The sequence below is a fragment of the Dermacentor andersoni genome, chromosome 8, assembly GCF_023375885.2.
Source record: "Dermacentor andersoni chromosome 8, qqDerAnde1_hic_scaffold, whole genome shotgun sequence".
Taxonomy (NCBI): Eukaryota; Metazoa; Arthropoda; class Arachnida; order Ixodida; family Ixodidae; genus Dermacentor; species Dermacentor andersoni.
This window is the reverse complement of record NC_092821.1, coordinates 122,940,853-122,963,682: the sequence shown is the minus strand read 5'-3', so window position 1 is coordinate 122,963,682 and position 22,830 is coordinate 122,940,853. Positions and strand designations below refer to the sequence as shown.

General features: G+C 44.4%; 1 protein-coding gene and 1 long non-coding RNA gene across 2 annotated transcripts; both read left to right on the top strand.

Moving 5' to 3' along the window:
• The first annotated feature begins 5,209 nt into the window (after positions 1-5,209).
• On the top strand, positions 5,210-12,999 carry LOC140219865 (uncharacterized). The gene is made up of 4 exons (XR_011896129.1): positions 5,210-5,298; positions 8,935-9,013; positions 9,669-9,796; positions 12,725-12,999. It is a non-coding gene; the product is annotated as an uncharacterized lncRNA (long non-coding RNA).
• A 2,082-nt stretch (positions 13,000-15,081) lies between these two features.
• LOC126529041 (18S rRNA aminocarboxypropyltransferase) lies at positions 15,082-21,802 on the top strand. The gene is made up of 6 exons (XM_050176645.3): positions 15,082-15,302; positions 15,387-15,582; positions 16,309-16,502; positions 18,244-18,414; positions 19,863-19,905; positions 21,669-21,802. Exons 1-6 carry the CDS (start codon positions 15,182-15,184, stop codon positions 21,781-21,783), a joined length of 840 nt encoding a protein of 279 aa, XP_050032602.3. The 5' UTR covers positions 15,082-15,181; the 3' UTR covers positions 21,784-21,802.
• The last annotated feature ends 1,028 nt before the right edge of the window (positions 21,803-22,830 follow it).

Sequence of the window (22,830 nt, the reverse complement as noted above, 5' to 3'; positions counted from 1 at the left end):
CTTCATTTGGAAATTGCACGCACACATTCGAAATGATCTGGGAAGTGCTGTGTGTTTGATCATGGATGTGAGAAGTTGTGGTGCATTGGTGTAACAAGACACCAAAGGAGAAACACGGATCGTACACTCAGGTTCGTGCAGCGCAACTTCAAATTCATGATGAATAGTCAAATAGACTTCACACAACCTTTCAATATGTGTACGTGTTTGTTATCACAATAGCCTTTGCACAAGCTTAGGAAATCGACCATAGTTGTCAGGAAGGCTAGCCAACTGCCCTCAAGAGCCAGAATGAAAATTTCTAGACTATTAGTGAACCAGCAGTGGCTACTTTCACAAGTTCCTTCTCTGCAGTTGCACATCAGCGTCAGTTCTTCAATAATGTTTGTGGCACGGTTCACTAGGGCTTTTGTGAACTTTATGTGTCCAGAATTCTAGATGTTGTGTACTACACGCTCACTGTAGTGAAGAGCGTTAGTACTACACAGACATACTACTGTTAATGTGTTCCTGTGTAGATATGAAGTTGCACTGCACGTGGAGACATCTGGTGGAGAACTGCTGAACCAAAATTTTCTATACCAAATGTTCTGAATTGAGCTGTTGCAGCACTGTCATTACAACACCGTGCTTTAGTAGTACACTGCCAATAGAGAGACATCCTGTGGACATGCGCTAAAGCAAGAGTGCTAAGCCATGGCCTCCGAGATTATCGCGCGCCGGCAGGTTTTCCAGCCAGTGCGTGCATATCTCGGAGGCAATGGCCAGACCAAATTGTTGCAGGACTACTGTTTCAGTGCTGTTTCATTCGTGATGTATTGCCGTGCAGAAAATTGCCTGGCAATTAGCAGACATTTCTGTACGTTTGAATGCAGCAGCTGCAAGGCATATGATTACCATGCTATTTGTACAGCTGAAATGGGTACGTTTTGGGGGTTATACACTCTTAAACAAATGTACACTCTTTGGGGTGTATATTTGCCACACAGCAATAATCGTCTTGCTTGTGTTTCCTTCCTTGAAAACGCTACTCGCTACTTTCCTGTCGAGAATGCTCTGTCATGCTGATAACGGGCATGCCGTTCGTGACTTAGAAGTACCGGGCTCGCCGCGTTAAAGAAAGGAAATGCAGACAAGACAGATGACAATTATTGTTGTGTGGCAAAAGGGTATAATTTTGCTTGTATGCCAGTCATACTGGCCACTTTCAATTGGTATCAAGCCCAACTGGCTGCTTTGTGCAAGCTCCGGAAGGGAGCCAAGTGCAATAAAATTCTATTCCGATCGGGCTCTATCGCAGCTGAAAGTGCCTGTGTGACACCTGTATTAGACTCTCTCATTAATAGCTGTAGCTTGGTGGGAAATCTACATAAGTGACTATGTTGCCTTTAGAGACACTTTTTCACCATATGGATTTACCAGGCCTGAATTGCACTGCCCTGTTGCATTTTGGTTATGCAACTGCTCCACAAGATGTCACTAGCGGCATTTTGCTTTCTAATATGTGGAGATCAAGTCAAGGCTATCCAGGGTTTTGTTGGTGTCTATGTGCTGGGCTAAGCCACTTGTTTCTCAGCAAACACGAATTGCACAGCAGTACTGATGATGTTGGCACTGTTGACTGAAATATTTGTGTTGTTTGAGTAAAATAGTATTTATCTGTTGATGTGCAAATATTCTATAAGCACTGTGTTTGTGAGCAGCAGTTTGTGTTGTGGATGTCTTTCACAGCTACATAAACCGATTTAATGTTTGCAGTGGAGTCATTCAGTTGTACAAGCTGTCTGGCAGCAGCCATACGAGCATACCAGCTTCAAGAGCTTTTATCTGTCCCTTTGTTATGTTCTTTGATCTAATGCGAGCCACTTCCTTAGGATCTTAAACTGCTGAATGTATATTATCTTTGAACTAGTCCTATCAATTTTTCTGCTGTATAGGTTGTGTTGTCCTTTTCTATCTTTACCCATGCCAAACTGCATAACTAATTAACACATCCTGAGAGTATATATACCTACTGCTTTTGTGATAATTTTCATATGAAGGTATGCAAAATGAGAGTGCTGTCTTAAAGTGGTCTCTGGGAAGAATAAAATGTGAGATGTTTATCGGGATGCTTTTACTTTTGGCGCTGCGTGTGCCTGCATCTTCTTTAAAGAAAAGTTGGAAAGAGCCTTGGCAGAAGTATGGCAACCTAAGCAATTGATGCGTCAAAGGCAGCAAAGCAGTCTTTAAAGTATCGTGAGTGAGTTCTCGCACCCTTAGTTGGAAGTGCTAGAGGTCTGTTTACTGACCGTCCTTAGTGATGATTCATCACTAACGACACCCTGGTCATGCAGCCGCATCGAGGCACCCACGCAGGCTGCGGTGCTGAACCAGATTGGGCTTTTGCCACCACAGCCACACAAACTACTAGCTGACCTCCGATGTGGAGCCAGTAAGACGCGACATGGGAAACAAAATTTATGTATCACTGGGTAAAAAAAAACTTGCTATGAATCTGTTGTCTTTTCGAGTGAGGTGAACGCAATGCAACTTTTATTTTATCATTGACAGTTACGCTTCAAAGCGAAAGTGTGGGACTCCGACGCAGGTTGCGCTGCTGACTGTTCTTTGATTAATATTTGATACCGAGCACGCCATCACTGCATGAAAACAAAAATATTGTCGCTGTTGAATCAGTAAAATATCTGGTTGTCAGGATGTGTTCAGCTTTATTACTTACCGTCATTCTTGCTCATTTATTTTGCAGGTTTCTAGACTGAATTTGGACAAACTTTATTTATGTTAGGTCAGACTGCATTGTGAATCTGTTCAGAATGAGGATTTGCTGCAGATGACAATAAATAAAGGGCAATGCCTTACAGTGGGCAGCTGAGTTTCAGGTTTTCAGCATCTGGTATACGTTTGCAAGCCTGGATGGAGGTGCAATCATACTTTTTCAGTCATTTTGCCTGTACATGCATAAGTTAAAAGTTATTGTTTATGTGTTCCTGCTTTGGCGCCTAGGACTATTCCAAACTGTTCGCATGGATACATAATTGTTTAGCCTAAACAGGTGTGCAGTTGGATTCAAGCAAAACCGTACAGCAAAGCATTTGTCTAGTCTTCAACGACAATTTGTCAAAAGGGGGGTTTAACATAAGTGGGAAACAGTTGAAAAAGATGGCATGTTATCAGGAGCTTGTAGCTTGCTGTTATGTAATAGTTATGCACATAATGCTGCACACAACAAAACAACATTCGTAGGCGTTCAAGCAATTCACTGTAAACAAATGGCAGAAAAAGATAAGAAATGTCAAGGAATAGTTCCGTACACGTAGGTGCACGGAATAACTTTTCCTGCAAAGCAAGAAAAGAAGCAATGGCTTGAGAAGGTCATTTTTCTAGTCCCTTGCTGATCCTGAAAAAGGCTGATAACGATGCCAATAATTGCAAAAGCCAGCAAAACATGTATGATGGAAGCGGAGACTTGTAGCGTTGAAATAGCTAAACTGTGCAGCACATTGTTCTGCAGAATAATCTTGTGCAGCAATGCTATGTCTTGCTATGGTGTAGGACTGCTACGATGTAATGTTGGCCGGTCGTTAAGGGCTAATGCTAAGATTATGAGCCTTTGAAGCATATGGTACATATCCAAAATTGTAATTGGCCGTGAATTGGGTATTTGTACGCACGGACATGTGCAAGAAAGAGTGAAGAATTGGAAATGGTAAAACTGGGAACAATGTAGTGTCTAGTTTGGCAGACGAACCAGATGAATGTATGATTACATTTATAAGAAATAAACGAATGCCTGTGCCTCGATAACTTTTGCTTCAATGGTTAGTGTACAGGAAGTTATGCTCGAGTCGAGGAAATCTGGCTCCACCGTCTATGGGAGTTTCTTAAGGGGGCACTGTGCCGTCATGGGAATGACGGTATATGTGTCTGTGAGGCTCGTGTTGGCTGGTGTTGTAAGAGGCTTCATCGAAAACGTGGATATGGCTACACAAATAACACGTTCTCAAAGTAAAATCTTCATAAAATGTTTCCATTCACGCATATTACATCTTTACTCACCTACAATGCATGACCAAGCAAAGAAAAGCAAGAACAGACGACAAACTGTTTCAAAGTGAGCGCGAACCTTGTCGTCTGTCCTACAACTTTAGTGGCCCGCTGATATTTTTTACGTAACATACAATCGTACACGCAATAACAAGTTCTCATAGTTAAACAAAACATGTTTTTCCGTAATAATAAAACCAAAACAGCTTTTCACATGCTGTTTTAGTAGAAAATGAATAATTTTCAAGGTGTCTTCAAGGTGTCCTGTCTCTCCGATAACGATGCCAATCTGAAGTCACAATATACCGGCATTCCCATGCATACCACAGCACAGCAGCGCCAGATTTCCCTCTAGGTAATGTATTCCGAAACTCTATGGCACCGGCCGTCAAGAGAATCGGGAATTTGCCATGTGTTCTGTTGCACTAGCTGTATTGTTAGATAGCCTGCAACAAAGCCTGATTTTCCATCCATCAAAGTAGCTGTCTATTGCATGCTCAGCTGCATCGTCACGTAGTCTACAACATAGACTACAGCTTTCTCTTGTAGGTGCGAGAAAACCATGCATCGAACACCTATCGTGTACCTGTCCTCGCTATGACGTACGTAGCTCACTCAGGAAAACTTTAAACCAACTGGACTCGAGATCGTACCCTGAGTCAAAGATACTCGGACCGTGGCTAGAGCCGACACTGGCACAAAAAGCGATTCGTGCACTAGTACACTTTTTGAAGTGCATCGGTTTAAGAGACCGCGTATAGTGTCCCTGTGCCTCACCCACGTGCACTCAGTGCTCACTCATTCCTCCTTTCCCGCACCCCCGGTGTAGGATGGCAAGCCGGGTGCTCGTCTGGTTGACCTGCTTGCCTTTCCTCCTCGCTCTCTCTCTTATGGAAGCAGCTGTCTATCGCATGTTCAAACTTCCCGCTTTCGTTATTTGATGATGATGATGATGACAAATGATCTAAGGTGTGCTCACCATAGAGTTACTATACTAACTCTAGAGGACAAGCTACCCATAGGGCCCATGCATTAAAATCGGGAACCGCAAGAGCGCAGCCATGTTGCTACGCGCCGAGGTTGCCAGCCCCTGAAACGCTTGCTAGACTTGGCGACAGTAGTCAGTTTTAATCTGGCAACGGATAGCTTGCAGCGCAGAGAGAACGCGAGTGGGTGTGGTGGTGTGGTGGCGTTGGTCCTGCAACTGGCAGTTGTGCAACCAAAGGATGATCCTGTTAAAAGTTCCGGCGGGTATGTGGCTTTCAATGATCACGCACCAGTGAAAATGCCGTATAGCTGTTAAGGCTTCCCTGCTCGCTGTCGCAAGTTTCACTCGACGGGGTTACGAGCTCGAAGCCGTGCACGGTCGGCAGATTCCGCGTTGGCGTTCCGTACCCGCGGGCGCGGTATATTGCACAAGTCACGGAGCGCTTTTTTTGTTACGGATTCCTTTCCCCTCGTGACGACAGATCGGTTTCTTTGCAAGTACTGACCCTGGGGCACATGTAACCGACAAACGGTAAAGCAGGCGACGCAGGATCACTAGGGCACCCCCAGGGGCAGTGGAGTGGATCGAAGCTGAAGCAGTGCGGTCCGCGGGTTGGGGCCACCAAGGCCTAAGCGTGCCAGGATATGTTCGCATACATAATTGGCTGTATGCGCGGACAGCCGATCTCATAACCCCTTGGCACGCGCAGCGGTGTCTCGCAAGGTCGAAGTGCTTCAAAGACAGCTGCGCCCATTATCTTTCTTTTGTATCGGTGCAGTGAGCACAATGAACCAGCAGAAGGATGGTGGGCATCGGGTGCAGTCGCGAATGCGAGTGAAATGGCATATATAGCTTGCGTCAGCAGCCCGCGTATGTGTAGTTCATGCTGCTTGGTTATATAGCGACCCTGATATTGCTCAAATAATGCCAGTCAGATGTATGAACTGTACGCGTAATGCGTTTCTTGCGGTACCTTAAACGAATGGGTCAAAAGGACGTTTTCGTTTGTTACGTTTGTTCATGCCGCGTCTATCCGAACCCCACCCTGTTTTTTTTTATATATATGTGCATATAATCCCTTCCCATGACGGATCGAACTGTTAAAATTGTCACCTTGTCAATAAAAATAACTGCCATACACATTACCATAATGAACACAATTCCATGACGAGATCGACTTTTTTTTTTCCTGTGACACTGAGAAATGTAGGTAAAACATTATTTCTTTATTTCTCCGGAAAGCATTGGCCTTTTGTACATGTGGGTATCACAAGCTTAATTCGGTGCGTAATGCAGCTGTTACAACATAAATTGCGACATTGAGGGCTATGCAACAGATACATAATTAAAGGTGAAAAACACAGAGGGAAGCTCAAAAATATGCTCTGCGCTGCAAAGTATAACATATATTCTATATATGTACCTTATATCTTAAAAAAAGCAATCTATCAATGTCCCATTACCATCAGGATTATTATCAAGTTTATTATCAGCACATGTACAACAAGAATCTGTTAGCCAACCAAACATATGGTGCTTGCACTTCAGCTGGGCGCGTAGTATAGCACAACTGCAGAATAACTTGTATCATATCATTTATGTTGTAGAACAATATGAAAATATACTACAGAAACACTACACATGATAATAATTCGAAATTGCTCAGTGTATGTTCGAAATAAATATACTAGATAAGAAGTAGAACAAATAAAAGAAGCAACATGCTTTATATAACATTATGGAAAAATGAATGACTAAGCATATGATAATACCAAGTAGTTCCTAGCCAACATCTCGTTGAAAAAGTAAAGATATATGAAATACAGTATATTTATAATCAACAAGATTAGTCGCTGTAAAAAAGAACTGTTGCACACAATTTTTCTCATTCCATTCACCATAGTCTGTTTTGTGTTAACATTATGTAAACTGTAAATTATGTAAATTGAAAAATAGTAGGCCCATTAGCCTACTTCCAGTATTATACAAAATATTCGCCAAGAAAATCTCCAATAGGATAAGGGCAACACTGGACTTCAGTGAACCAAAAGAACAGGCTGGTTTCAGGAAGGGATATTCTACAATGGATCACATCCATCTCATCAATGAGGTAATCGAGCAATCTCTAGAGTACAATCAGCCTCTCTATGTGGCTTTCATAGATCACGAAAAGGCATTTAATTAATTCAGTAGAGATACCAGCAGTCATCAAGGCATTGCATAATCAAGGAGTACAGGACGCTTACGTAAATATCTTAGAAAATGTCTACAGAGGGTTCACAAATAATACATAATTTGGCATGAATTTATGTCTACAAGTTGCAATTGTAACATATGAAGAAGAATATTCTTTAGAAAAGTATTGCAGATCCAGAGCTACTGCACTTTGAAACGTGGAGAGCGAGACTTCAATGGCTGCACTACCTGCGCAGCTTCCAGAACTTTATCTGCTGTGTATAAAACGGATTATACTTGCATTGAAGTTACTATTAGTAGTATCTGAGCATAGCATCTACTGGTGCTGGAACAGTATTTGCTTTGTGAGCAGTGCTCGCACATAAGTGCCCCTCGAGTGTTCTGTCACCCTTTTTGCCTGCTCTCTGAGGCGAAGTATGCAGTATGTCCTAAGCAAAAGTTTAATCAATCCAATTACATGTTCAGGGTTGTCTCTGTAATGTTCAACGCTTGATAAGGTCCTTTCATGCCTCTCACAAAACTGGCGGAATGATAGTAGGACCAGCCGCTGTATTGTCATTTTTCTAACATTGGCCAAATTATTACGAAAGACATGTTCAGCAGTGTGAAGGACATGGTGCACCAGAGCAGACGGCATGATCAATCCCCCATTATTTCTAATGAAAATCAGTACACTAGTGATGTTGTCCTTGACAAGTAAATCAGTGCAAGTAGAGCATGTTACACGTTTTGCCACTGCTCTGACAATGAAGCCTCCAACATACTGCACAACCTCACTACTGAAATTTGTAAGGCCATAGCTGAGGTTTCCATAGTCATGGTCAGCTACCTCAAGAATAATAGATGCCTCTGGTGAAAGGGATTCGTCACTCTCCTCATCCCGGCTCCGCTGCATCCTCTGATGTGGCACTGTCATGAGGCCCTCAAGATCTGGAGCGACATTTCCCGTTTTCACTGGCGTTACGTCGGCATGAATGAGGAGGCTGCGATAAGCATATCGAAACTGCATGGCAGAAGGATTGTTGTTCCACCCTCCTCGATGGCGCACACAACTGAAAAACATTTCCAGGTGATCTTGGCTCAGGCGGTATGTGCAAATGTAGCTGCAAGAAAGAGAATATCACAATTTTATTGCACATTGAAAGTAATTTAATTTCCATGGGTACTTAATTGTCACAGTTCACATACGTGACCTATGCTTTATAAGATGAATATAACCTGGAAATTATAACTTATGTTGTAGCAACAACAGGGGCTATATCTCACAGCTGTTCTATTCTATTCAATTTTTTTCTTATGCTGTTGTGCTAGGCAGCAGATGCCAGTGATGAAGGGCTAGCTGTATGACTAATCTGTCATGGGGGCAAGCATCTTTCCTTGCTGTTGTGTGAGAGGACGTCAATGCCAGCGGTTGCCTGATTTTGGTTGTGTGCACTTGACTGATCAATTGCAATTAAAATTTTGTCCATAAAGTATTAATCCATTAATTAGAAGGTCATTTGATCAATCGTCCATCCCTAACAAATTGCTGTAACAGGTGCACCATATCAATCCTATGGTTGCAGGTGTGGCGTCACCAAGTGCAATGACTTGAGCAGCCAAATTTAGTTAACTGTGCTTTATTCTTGCTGCATATATAGTGTACATTTGTGACATTTCATTTCCTAACATATGTCTGATTGTGCACTGACCATTTACTTCAGGGAAAAGTGGAAGTTGCAGACTTACCTACACAGTGCCGACTTGAAAAGCCTGTCTGCAAGTTCAGCTACACTCTTTAAGGTGAATGCCAAACTGATTATTGACATTCGTCTCCCAGATGTACAGGCTAGGTCTCCAGATGGTAGTCGCAAGGCCATCAGATTGGTGGAAAGATCTAGCATAGTTTTTTTCTGGTGGTGAATTGTTGTTGCTCGAAGTGGAGCTTTGAACCCCAATGCTCTTGGTCTCTGGGAGTTCAGGATGTCAAATAATCTAGAAAAGGCAGATTGTTAGTTGAATGTAGCATAGGCTTGCATTATGACTCACCGATCGACATCAGCAACAAACTTTGATGTTCCCTCAGACCCCTTAAACTGCTGCAAGTTTAGTTGCCGTGCCAGCTCCAGGCTTCTGCTGACCGACCAACTGAACGTTTGTGCAGCCAGCCGGACTTTCATTATCTGCTGATAATATTCAATATGGGCCCTTCTGAGCTTGTTGGCTGCTCGAAGGCCTTCGGCTTCTTGAAGGTCTTGAAGTTTTTCAATGTAGCCCCATTCAATTTTCTGTAAAATAGAATTTATATGTTAGACTTCACAATAGTTCATCAGATACATTATGCATACCCCGTATTTGGCGCTTTGCAGAACTTTCTTGTCTCCAAGAAGATTTCTGAGCAGTTTGAGGCCATGTGCTGCATCAAATACAATTGACACTTCTTTTGATGGCTCCACAGGGTGGGTGAAGGATGTCTTGAAGGAGTTGCTGTTGGTCTCATGGACACGGCAGCCCAGCAGTTTTGCCATTGCAACATTTGCAGCAAGGGCATCACAAACGATGGCAACTACATCGAGTGAACATTCGGTGAGCTGAACAATGGCCTCAATAATAATGTTCTTTAGCACTTCTCCACTGAGTCCGTTATTAAGAAAGTAAGCAAATGGCATTTTCCATGGGGAAGCAACTCCCACTGCCATCAAAACAAGTGCATCTCCAGCTAGGCTTGTGTCATCTGTATCAATCGGGGTCTGGCCATTGCCCAAGTCAACGTAGCCTATCAGCCGGCCACTTGCAGTGTCAACATCACACTTTTTTCTTATGCTCATGCCATCTACCATCACACAGCAGAGTTTCTCCCTTCCACTCTTTTCTTCGAAGGATATTTTCAAGTGTTCAAGGGCTTCGTGGGTAAACCCTGGCCAAGCATCAACTACTTTCAGCCATGTGCGGATTGTCTGTTTGCTAGGCATGCAGAATATGCTTGAGACGTAATTGTAGGCACTGGGTGAATGGTAGTACAACGTTATTGCAAACTTGCGAAGTTTTTCACTGTAGCGCCTTCGACCTCGTGCTCGGCTGATGTTGGTGCTCCAATTCTTAATTAGTTCCTTCGGTAGCTCACCAAATGACTCCAGTACCAGCTCCCCTTCAGGAGAGAGCAGCTGCTTTTCTTTCATCTCACTGATAAGTCCCTTAAGGGTTGCTATTTTCTCTCTCTTCTTTTTAAGGTTATGTCTTGTTCTTTTCAGCTTTCGTCTTGTTTCAGACAGTGTCTTGCTTGTGTCCAGAAGCTTTGTCCTTGGTGATTGCAAAGTGGTATACATGTGATCATCACTCCCTTCGAGGTGCTGGGAAGGTGCTGCTGTCTGTAATGAAAGAGGTTTCACCAGTATAGGTATAGGTGCAACATTTGGAATGTAGGACATCTATCATTGTGTTTGCACTATACAGCTAATATTACAAGCTAAATTGCTGTTGCAAGGATAAATACTACACATCAGAGAATGTGTTGTAATGAGAGTACTGCATAAAGCTACAGTATTTTCAACGGCAGCCTACCTGCAGGTTCTGTGAAATTTTCACATATAGTTGCAGCATAATAGATTTTTAAAAAAAGCGAGCACTGTCAGCCCCAGTGCCATTGCTTCTAGCATCTTACCTGCATGTGCCTGCGCGGCGTCCTTGCTGATGGACTGTCCGCAAGGGAGCTGCTGCGACGAGGCGTAGGAGTCATCTGAGAGAAAGAGCATCGCTTACATGGAGAAGTGGCTGTTTTCATTGCCTGTGGCTTACCCTCAAACGCTTCCTTGGTGATATGGGTGACAAGCGCGCTGCCAAGGAGCTTGCTTGAGGCGTGCTGGCTGCCTAAGCATAAGCAAAAGAAATAAATTGGGTGAATGTCAGCACCACTGCCATTGCTTCTAGCATCTTACCTGCATGTGCCTGCGCGGCGTCCTTGCTGATGGACTGTCCGCAAGGGAGCTGCCGCGACGAGGCGTAGGAGTCATCTGAGAGAAAGAGCATTGCTTACATGGAGAAGTGGCTGTTTTCATTGCCTGTGGCTTACCCTCGTATGCCTCCTTGGTGACATGGGTGACACACCCGCAGCCAATGTAGTTGCTGGAGGCGTGCTGGCTGCCTAAGCACAAGCAAAAGAAAGAAATTAGGTGAATGTCAGCACCGCTGCCATTGCTTCTTGCATCTTACCTGCATGTGCCTGCGTGGCGTTCTTGTTGATGGACTGTCCGCAAGGGAGCTGCCGCGACGAGGCGTAGGAGTCATCTGAGAGAAAGAGCATTGCTTACGTGGAGAAGTGGCTGTTTTCATTGCCTGTGGCTTACCCTCAAACGCTTCCTTGGTGATATGGGTGACAAGCCCGCTGCCAAGGAGCTTGCTTGAGGCGTGCTGGCTGCCTAAGCATAAGCAAAAGAAATAAATTGGGTGAATGTCAGCACCACTGCCATTGCTTCTTGCATCTTACCTGCATGTGCCTGCGTGGCGTTCTTGTTGATGGACTGTCCGCAAGGGAGCTGCCGCGACGAGGCGTAGGAGTCATCTGAGAGAAAGAGCATCGCTTACGTGGAGAAGTGGCTGTTTTCATTGCCTGTGGCTTACCCTCAAACGCTTCCTTGGTGATATGGGTGACAAGCCCGCTGCCAAGGAGCTTGCTTGAGGCGTGCTGGCTGCCTAAGCATAAGCAAAAGAAATAAATTGGGTGAATGTCAGCACCACTGCCATTGCTTCTTGCATCTTACCTGCATGTGCCTGCGTGGCGTTCTTGTTGATGGACTGTCCGCAAGGGAGCTGCTGCGACGAGGCGTAGGAGTCATCTGAGAGAAAGAGCATCGCTTACATGGAGAAGTGACTGTTTTCATTGCCTGTGGCTTACCCTCGTATGCCTCCTTGGTGACATGGGTGACACACCCGCAGCCAATGTAGTTGCTGGAGGCGTGCTGGTTGCCTAAGCACAAGCAAAAGAAAGAAATTAGGTGAATGTCAGCACTGCTGCCATTGCTTCTTGCATATTACCTGCATGTGCCTGCGTGGCGTTCTTGTTGATGTACTGTCCGCAAGGGAGCTGCCGCGACGAGGCGTAGGAGTCATCTGAGAGAAAGAGCATCGCTTACGTGGAGAAGTGGCTGTTTTCATTGCCTGTGGCTTACCCTCAAATGCCTCCTTGGTGACATGGGTGACACACCCGAAGCCAATGTGGTTGCTGGGGGCGTGCTGGCTGCCTAAGCATAAGCAAAAGAAAGAAATTGGGTGAATGTCAGCACCAGTGCCATTGCTTCTTGCCTCTTACCTGCATGTGCCTGCGCGGCGTCCTTGTTGGACTTTCCGCAAGGGAGCTGTGGTGGCGAGGTGTAGGTATCGTCTAAGTGAGAAGAAAAGGGCATTAAAATGGGGAACTGTGGAAATAAATGCAGTTTTTATGTATGCTTGCACTGTTCTTGCCTAAATGTTTTCAAGAATACACCAGCACTCTAACTGATTTTTGCTTTTTACCTGCAGGTGCTGCTGTGAGCTCCTTGGTATGGCTGTGTGCAGCACTGTAACACTTGGTGGAAGCACTTGAAGTGGTAGCGAAAAATATTAACAATTATCCTTGTCTGCATCACTATTCGTGCAAAGCCTCCCTCATCTATGTGGCACGTACCATAGCTTTAAATTGAATTCTTCCTTTATTGTTTCACAAGGTGTCTGATATGTACAGATGTGATCTATATTTTTATTCACCCTAGTGTGGAGAGAGCATCATTAAATTGTTCCTTTTTATGCGTGGCTTATTTTTGGTTTCTTTCTGAATTTATCACACAGCTCCCATAATGCTAAATTGACTCCATGTCACAACGGTCATCAACTTTCATCTTGCAGAAAAAGAAATTTCCTGACCCATTGTGCACATTCCCATTACTTGCATAATCTCATTGTAGTCTACCTAAATGACTTGCTTGACCTCCATTATAGAGTCTTGCATTTTAATTGAAATACCATTCTTTCTTTAAACAAGATCATTGGATACTTCTCGTAATTTCTGTACCATGCACCTCCAATACGGTGCATTCACCGTTTTTTCTTATTGTTTCTGACTACAAATGTCTTTAATTTAGAGCTTAAATTTTACCTTTGGCACACACAGAAGGGCTTGTCATTGTATGTCAACCCCATAACAACAGGGAAATATATTTCATTCAACATTTGCAAAGATCCAACAGAAGATTGATTAATGCAGCGTGCAGTGCGATTAGACTGAATGAGCCACAAGGTAATTCATCCCACTTGGTAAATTAAAGCAAATTTTAGTATGATGTAAAACACATACATTGACACACTAATGTGGTGGGTCCACTTGCTTTTACAGGAAAATAATTGGTGTGCGAGAAAAATCTTTTTTCATGCCCCTTGTAGACTGATCTAAGGGAAAGGAGCTGGATTTGCCTGCATGATCTATTTATTTTACCTGCGAGTCTACCCATCCAAAATTTGTGCCCCAGCTGCTTATTTAGTGGTATTTTAGTTTGTCAGTATTATGTATGTGCATGTTGTCTAAAAAATAAAATTTGAAGATGCTCGTAGTGATATATGATGTGCCAGTTTATGGATACACATGCAACAGACTCGGCATCAATTGCAAGTCAACGGTGCCACAGGCCCGGAGTCGCTCAAGCAAATCGTTCGCTGCACACGTTTGTGACAGAACATATGTCACATGAAATGTCATGCAAGAAAGAGTTGAAAATATTGCACAGTTAATAAAACGCCTACGCCGTTAATACATGGGTTCATGCACTCGATCCCATCGGTATTAGGTACTCGCCTGTTGATTGCTTCCTGGCACAGAAATACTCGGCACCGCATCAGGCTTCAACGTCTTTCTACTGTGGCCTTTATAGAAGCATGATGCTTCAAAGTGCAACGAACAGATTCGATGACTTCCTTTTAGATTAGCAAGTACAACTCCGGCTGCAGTGATCCACCTGTTCAGCAATTCCCTATTACTGAAAGGAAACCTGCAAATAAAAAAGTCGTTCAGCACGTTCATTGTCTTTTCTTTGTACTTCGCAGACAAAGCGACAGGTAACAAAAAAAGTGCTGTACTGCGACGCTTCTCAAATATAAACGATTGCGATACATCACGAGAGCTGTCTGCTCGCGTGGTATTCAACAAGAAGATACACTCGTTTACTCACATGTGAAGAGAGATGCCAGAGCCTTTCAGGGCTTTGGTCTTGCACAAAAGACACGAAGGTGCCATCGCGTCAACCGATGTTGCGCGATCGCCCGTCAAACCTAAACTGTACCAAACGAAACTACCAGGCACACGAAAACACAAACAAAAGAGATTCGAAACCGAAACTCGCGTCATCCTTTATTGCATGAATGCGTACATTATCATTTACATAAGTCAAGCACTTAGCAAGCGCTTTCTGTAAACTTAATATGAAAGTATCACCTTCATAAAGCCATCAAATATGCGTTTTTAAATGACGAAGCACAAGGTAACTTGTACTTGTTTTCAGCCCTTTCAATAGCAACTGCGCTGGCCACATTGACCAGTAGCAACAGGGCGGCGCCCTAGAGGTTCCCACTTTTCCGGCCCAGCTTTTCCTCTAGAGTTGTTCTACTAACTCTATGGTGCTCACACGCAACGGCTAGAATTTCTATCGCACGTACGCTGCAGAAACTTGCGTACTTGAAGCCACAACGACAAAAACTTGTTTGCAGATACCGCAGATTGTTGGTTCACGACACGCCCTAGTTAGTTTCCGCAGTTTTAGAGAAACCAGAGAGAAACTGAGGCTGTTGTCGATGATCCTGACGCTGCCTGATGAGCTTCCGGTCTTGAACCGTCGTCGACACATGTTCCGCTTTCTGTCTGCTGTGGTATAGCTGTGGGTTGTGGTGGTTGCGGCTTGTCGCTTGTGGTTTTTCCGTCTCGTATGGTCGTGATCCTGACAACGAGTCGTCATGAAGAAGCGCTTTCACGGCAAGAGTAGAGGAGGCAAATATTCGGCGGGCCGCGTAAACAAGCAAGAGCGGCTGAGCTGCGATGACACCTCGGACCCGAGACCGGAGAGAGACTCCGACGGTGAGACGGTAGGCGCGAAGTTGAATAGGAGCGGTGGCCTCGCGTGTGAATTGTGAATGATAGGAGTCTTGCTGCACTTTTCAGATGACGACAAGGGCGAGGAGAGAGTGCGTTGGCCCTTCTCGGCGGCTATGTGGGAGTTGGGCCACTGCGATCCCAAGCGATGCACCGGACGCAAGCTAGCGCGCAAGGGTCTCGTGCGGCTGCTGCGACTGGGGCAGCGATTTCCCGGAGTCGTGCTCACGCCGTCGGCTACCCGCTGCTTGTCACCCGAGGACAGGTGAGCTTGAAGAAGTATGCAGACGTACAGTAGCCGGGCTGCCAAGCGGTGTACGTAGATCGAGCGGGGATTGTCCGAGTGGTCGGCACGTTCGCGTATTCTTGCCGCTCGGGGGTATTGTAACCTCGAAAAAACGAAGTTAGCGTAGCTTCAGTCCCGATTTAGCGAACTTTTTCTAATCGAACTGAGGAAGTTGAGATGGTCACTGAGAAACTGCGTGTATCAATTGTTTGAAATGTCCCCGGAATTCGTGGCTATCGTGTATTCCTTCAGGCGTTTTGTAAACGCCGTCAAATAAGTCATGACGACCTGCTGCTGGTTATCATTCCACGTAGTGACGTGATGAAAAACGTTGACTCAAAGGCAAATATTTATTGGCAGTGTCTATTCCCCCGGCAGCCGGGGGAATTTCTGAAGCGAATTCACCTCCTATATTGGCTTTCGGAAGTTAGGTTAGGTTAGAGTAGGGCACACCCAACGTTACTAGAGAGCGTTGGGCACACCTGCAGGCAGTTTTTCCCGGAAGTTTGTCACGTGACTTCTGAGCGCCGATTGAAGTCGATTGCCGGAAGAAACTCGTTTCAGAAATTCTCCCGGCTGCCAGGAGAATAGACACTGCCTTATTTATTAGCTATAGGTAGACTAGCAAAGTAGGTCATATTCAGAGCTGTCCTTAGAGCTGTGCGCCTTTGGCAAAGCAACTAACAAGAAAATGTAATTCTTCAGGGAAGTGGTGTCACAGCATGGCGTGGCACTTGTCGACTGCTCATGGGCACGGCTTGATGAGGTGCCGTTCAGTCAGATGCGTGGAGGCCATCCACGACTGCTGCCCCATCTCGTGGCTGCAAACCCTGTCAACTACGGCCGACCCCTACAGTTGTCGTGCGTCGAGGCATTGGCTGCTGCCTGCTACATCACAGGTGTGCATACTTTGCGGTTGCTTATCGATTGGTGCAGTGCGTGATGGGACAGCAGCATTGTTTTCGATTTATCATGCACTCTGAGCATTTAGCAATTGACTAAGTTAACCCTTTAAGGACGAGACATAATACCTGCACGAAATGTTTATTTTTAATCGTAATGTGGAAAATACACCGATAATAGGAATATTCAATGAAAAGAAAATATCACTTTGTGGAAACTTCTTCAGTAATAGGTTTGATGCCTGTGGGCAACACCAGGTAGAACACTGGAAGCGAGCTTCACTCCAACACCCCCTATGGCTTCGTTTGGAACTTGTACAGACAGTTGTCGTCGGTCAGGAAACAGAGGCGCACATTGCATTTCGACTACATTACCTGTATGATACCACTGCAGCTGGGGATTTTGCATTGGTCTTTCTTGTTTGACCGTGTTTTCAAAGGAAAGGGAGCTGTGCACCAAACTTGTTCTTCCTCGTCCTCTGTGCCTGCTCTAATCCAACAAAATGGCACTTGCTGCCTATAATTCAATTTTGGCCAAAGACATTTAGCCGGATACCTCGCACACAAAACCGAAACTCACACAAAAGAAAAGTTACTTTTTCTTGGGGCGGGGGGGGGGGGGGGGGGGGGTTGTTGCCTGTAGGCAGCTGTCATCTATAAAGTGTTAAGGGGAGGGGCACAATAAGAGGAGCTTGTAGACTTTCCTGCATCTTCCTTTTGTGCTATGTATGATGGCTTGCACTAATCGTCGTGGCTGCCATATTGGTGGTCCACTAGCACAGTGAAAAAGCTGTGCCTTAAAGGAATACTGAGGCATATTTTCAAAGTTTCAGAAACTTTACCATGCACTTCTTGCTCATGAGAGGGTGGTGCTTAGTAAGTGTATGACGGTTGAGCAATGCTTATGAGATAATGTGGTACTAAAGTTGGCCTCGAAAAGCTGTACTTGGCATCATGACACAGCACAACGTTTGCTGATGTCCAGTGAGGCTATACTTGCGAACGTTTCTCGACTATGAAGCAAAGGCTACGAAATCAAAGCATGCCTGATGCATTACTGCTGGAAGTAGTCCCATGGTTTCGTTCACGTTTTCCTGCTTGGAAAATGGAGAATGTTACTGTTTCTTTTTTTTCTACAGCACGTAATTTCTCATTGCCGACCCAATGCGACCCCCCCGTCTCCCTTCCACCCTCTCACCGACGCTGGAGGGGTGCAAGGGAGAGGCGCGACGAAGGCGGGCTGTGCGGCACAAAGGCATGCCTGGCAAAGTGGCTTGCACTTTTTTCCCCTTGATTTCGCATTCATCTTTCGGGGAGGAGGGGGGGCACAGACACCCCGTAGCCAGATTTAATTGTTGTAGCCGATAATGGGACACGGGAATATTGTAGTAAGTGGTAACCATAGAACCCACACATGCGTTCACAATGCAGCAGCTGCTCATTGTTACATCCAAGTAATGTTAAAACCAGTAATGCTATAAAGAGCTTCAACTGTACTCCCTTCTGTCTAATGAAAATGTTTGAGTGTTTGGCTCCTCTGCCTTTTTCATGCAACCCTGTTGTAACAGTTAGCGGTTATAACAATGAGATTTTCTTGGCACTTGAATATTGTTATAGATGTGTGTGACTGTATTATTATTCTCATTTTTTTTAAATTGAGCAAGTGTAACCATGCCAGAACTGCTGTCTTACCGATCTGACTCGGGAACCTACCTTGACTCGGGAACCTACCACGCAGGCTTTGAGCAACTAGCGAGAGAGTGTCTGAGGCCCTTCAAGTGGGGGCATGCCTTCCTGGAGCTTAACGAGGAGCTTCTGGAAGCCTACAGTGCAGCCGCTAATGGCGCGGCTGTCCTGGAGATACAGCAACGACATTTGGACCAGGCTCGCTGGGACAGACAAAACCGAGGCAAGCTTCTTTCCTTTCAAGGAACACTAAAATAAATGCTGGAGGTTAACCAGAACTTACTCTGGCAAAGGACTGTACTATTGTTCAGGGAATAACGAGAGAAGACAAAAAGAAAAGACTGGTATAATCATACACTCAAGAAAACATGCAACATCCTTGCAACTTATTGTGCAAGGGTGACCGTTTATGTGAAAAGCAGGCAAAATTTTTTTTTAAGAATAGGAAGAACATGAGAAGCAGCAACACATTTTGCGAAATATCAGTGATTGCTTCTTGGCGACTTCTGCGTCCAACATTCTTTTTAAGTAACACTCCTCATAATTTGATTAAATGCTCTATCGAAGCTCTTGTTGTTCCTCACTCAGATTATCCCTTCGAGCTCTCTTGTCCTCCACAGCGGAAGTAGAATTAGTTCAGATTAGGCCGCCATTCTTCGAAAACTGTTGTTTGCACTTCTTTGGAAAGAAATGGTGATCATTACAGAATAGAAAAAAAAAAAAGGACAGCATGAAACTTTCCCTTTTGAATTTTGAACTGATGCCGATAATCTCAGCAGAACATTGCGAACTTTGGGGTATCTTTGTCTTTCTGGGCCCTCTTCCTGAGCTCAAGAAATTGACAAAAGTTGTTAGCTTGACTCCTTGCTTACTGTTTAATATCATGTAATCTATCTTTTTATTACTGAACACTTATCAAGCTTCGAGAACACGCTGCCAAAATCCATAAGTGGTGCTTAGATTTAGGTGCACATTTAAAGAACCCCAAGTGGCCACAATTAATGCGGAGTCCCCACTATGGAGTGCCTCATAATGAGGTTGTAGTTTTGGCACACAAAACAGCAGATCTTTCTTCTTTTTTCTTTTTCACTTAGTGATGCTCTGATCAAAGTATAACTGACCTGCTTGCAGTTGAAAAAGTATAATCTACCAAGCTAACTTAAGTTATTATTCCTGTTTTGTGTACTTTCAAATCTCCGTTAGAGAAAGCCTATTCGCAGAGTGACTTTCTCACATCCTTTCAAAGCCAAAGGGGGCCATCCTGTGTCATTGACTGGAAATTCTCGTTGTAGGAAGTACTTTTCAAAAAATGTGTTAAGACGCATCTGGAAAGACATTGTCAAGCGCCTTCTTTCGAACTCATTACGTTGCGTTATGTGCTAGTGTACTGCCGTGCTGTGCACATGTTAAAATGAGCAAGGCACGTGCTGGCAGTTGTGTTAATCCTTCATCGGGCCAGAGGATAGTGATGGTACACCGCTTCACTACAAGCACCAATGTATCTCATGATGTGCATTTGGTGTGCATACATCTATGACACTCATTTTTGTGCCTATGTGTTCTGGGGAGAGAAGTGAATGCCCATGACGTATTGGAGGTACCTTCTGTACATTTCGAAACAGACTTGGCCACAGGTGACTAACTTGTACTGGCCGCACTCCCCTTGTGCAGGTGACATGGAGCTGCCGCCAACTGACAGCAGCAGCACTGACAGGTAAGAACGCGAACGTAAATGCCATCCACGTTCAGGAGACCCTTTGTTCAATGTATAGAGTGACATACTAGAGGAAAACCTGATGCTAGTGCATGCACATGGCATCGCTATGGTGCTTCAACCAGTGCGAGATCGATGGGTCGTGCGTGGATTTGCCTCAACTTCGTCGTTCTGGCTTTGAGCGACCGTCCACTTTTTTATATCAAGCTCCATAAAGCTAATTAGCTTGTGGTCACACATTGCACATCCTATGATAATGTCCATGCTACCCTACCCTGTCGTTACACCATAAGTTTGTGTAAGTTGCACCACAAGCTGTATCTGTTTAATTAACCTTTATCACACTAACCTAGTTTTGAAAGACTAGCTTCCACCCAAGTGGTTAAATGTCATCCCGCAGTGATTATCACTTCAAAGTTCGTATTGCCACGTGTCGTACTGATGCATGCTAAGAGTCTTTCGTGCCCCAAACTAGCAGTGATTGTAACTACCTTCTGTCGCTGCCATCACTGACGGTTGCCTTGAAAAATGCTGTCATTGATATTGTGTGATTACCTATTCCTCTCTGAAATGCTTTCACGGCCTTGAGAGTATGAAAAAAAATAGATTTGGCAGCTAAGTTCTACTTTTGGGCTCTTTTAAATACAACCAAACTGATGCATCTGAAGGAAAAAACAATATTTTTAATGCCATTTACTGTAAGAATCATACAAAGTAACAGACAAATGATGAGAAAGAAAGCATAGGGAAAATTAACTGTATTGTTGAATTGAAATGTAGAAATAATAGCAAAAAGGAAAAATGAAAGTGAACGAAGAGATAGGCTTGCGCAGGTGGGGACCAAACCCACATCTTTGCATTATGCACGCTGTGCTCTACCTGTTCAGCTACGAGGCCTTATTGGTGGGGTGCCCGCTCCTATGTTCGCGCACTACGTTGCACCTGTGGCTGAGAGAGCATTCCACATCTACTGCCTTGGCCATGAGTACTGGCTAACACTCCCAAGGCTAATATTGTACGCAAACACCCAAGAAAATGGTCGGAGGGATGGAACTGAGCTAGCTTAACTGGCAGAGTAATGCACATGTAATGCAGAAATATGGGTTCTGGCTCCTACGAGTTTCTGCAGGTTCCTTCCTGCCTGCAGCATATTATCTTTTCATCCACTTTTATTTTTTTTTCTTTACCTTATTATTTCTACGTTTCAATGAAACATAAAATTTACTTCCACTATACTTTCTCTGGTGTCATTGTCTATCGCTTTGTACGAGTGTGACTAACGAAAATTGGGCCCCTCGGTTCCACAAGTTCTGCTGACTTGCTAACTGTGCAACAGTTATACAATATTTGTGTACACTAAAACTTTGCTTAGCGCATAAAGCTTGCATCTGAGGACAAAACTTGCCAAATGGGCCTTCTTATATGGTGTCATGCGGTTGAAGAAGATTGCTGTCCCAGATGAAGTGAAATACGAGTTGTGTACGGACTTCGAAGACGTTTTGTTTTCCCCTTATTGTGACCGCCTATTATTTATGAATGTCAATAAACACATGTCTTCTCATAACAATATAACCAGGGCCATTGCCGATGCCTGCAATTTTGTTCTGTAGGACAGAGCAATCTCTCTGATGACGGCGTGCATGCTGGCTAGGCCATGAACAATGTCATTTGAGTTTAGTGCGTTAAAACTATGAATGCAAAATGTGTTATGGGACATTTCACTTTCAGGCGCCCTTAAAAATGTGCACCTTGTGTCCTTGCAGTTCAGAAGATGAAGCAGTGGATGAACCCGTATCAAATCAGTCCCAGGAGGAAAAGATCATGGACAAAGACCCTGCAGTTGAATGTTCGCTTGCGGGACTAAAAGCAACAGAGTAAACGCATATTGTACAGACAACACTTGTTTAATTAGTGTTCTTTTACGACTTGATACAGTCTGAATTGGTGTTTCACGATTTTTACAAGCCAGCCAAAAGTATGCTCATTGGCTGGCTTCCCTGCAAACTTTCCTGCTTTTGGTAACATGGTCTCATCAGCCATAAGCCATAGAACCAGATGTTTTTGCTTTTTTTTTTAACCTTGAGACATGCTGATGTTATATGCGGTGCAGCTATATGAGTTAGACAGTCCATTACCGTGACAGCATTGCAGTGGCTGAAGGGTGTGCTGTGTCTCATTGTATGTACGGACACCCACACTTACTGTCTAGAACGCTTGAGCGGTGTGCCGCAAGCCATAGTCTACATTTCATATCAGCTGTAAAGTTCTAAATATTGGGCTTAGAACTTTGTGGCTTGCATGTCGTAGTGGCAGCCTCTAGACACAGGCAACGTGTCCTAAATACAGCAACTGTGCTGAAATGACAGTCTCTGTCTCGTAGTTCATTGGCTGATCACGGACATCTGTACCAGAGTGAGGACACGTTATGAATTATATGGTGATGTGCTTGTAAAACTTGCATTGGCTTGGTAAGTTGCAAATTGAGTCAAATGTCGGAGTTATTAACAGTGCATTTGACTGGCCGCTTTCAAGCACCATGGAATGCTCTCGCGGAGTGGTTTACATTCGGCTGATCGAAATTGAGTGCTCAGAGGCACTCTCACCTTTGAGCTGAGAGCGTGACTGAGATTCGACAGAATCCTGATCACGCGGCTATTCCGATTGCTCTGGGAGCACCTAGCACATTTGGCTGGCTTTCTTTGGCTCCACTCTCGAGAGGGCTACTTGTCGCTGCAAACCGAGTTGGAGTGTGGTAGGAACCAGTCGAATGTACCATTAGCAAGGCTATGCAATGGTCCCACCCCATAGCAGTAACCCTGAAAGTTGTCTTGCCTGTAGAAATAAAACCTTACCTCGTGGTACCACACAGGCCCAAGGTGGAAATGTAAATAAGAAAAAAAAATGGAAGAAAAAAGTTGCAGTTCA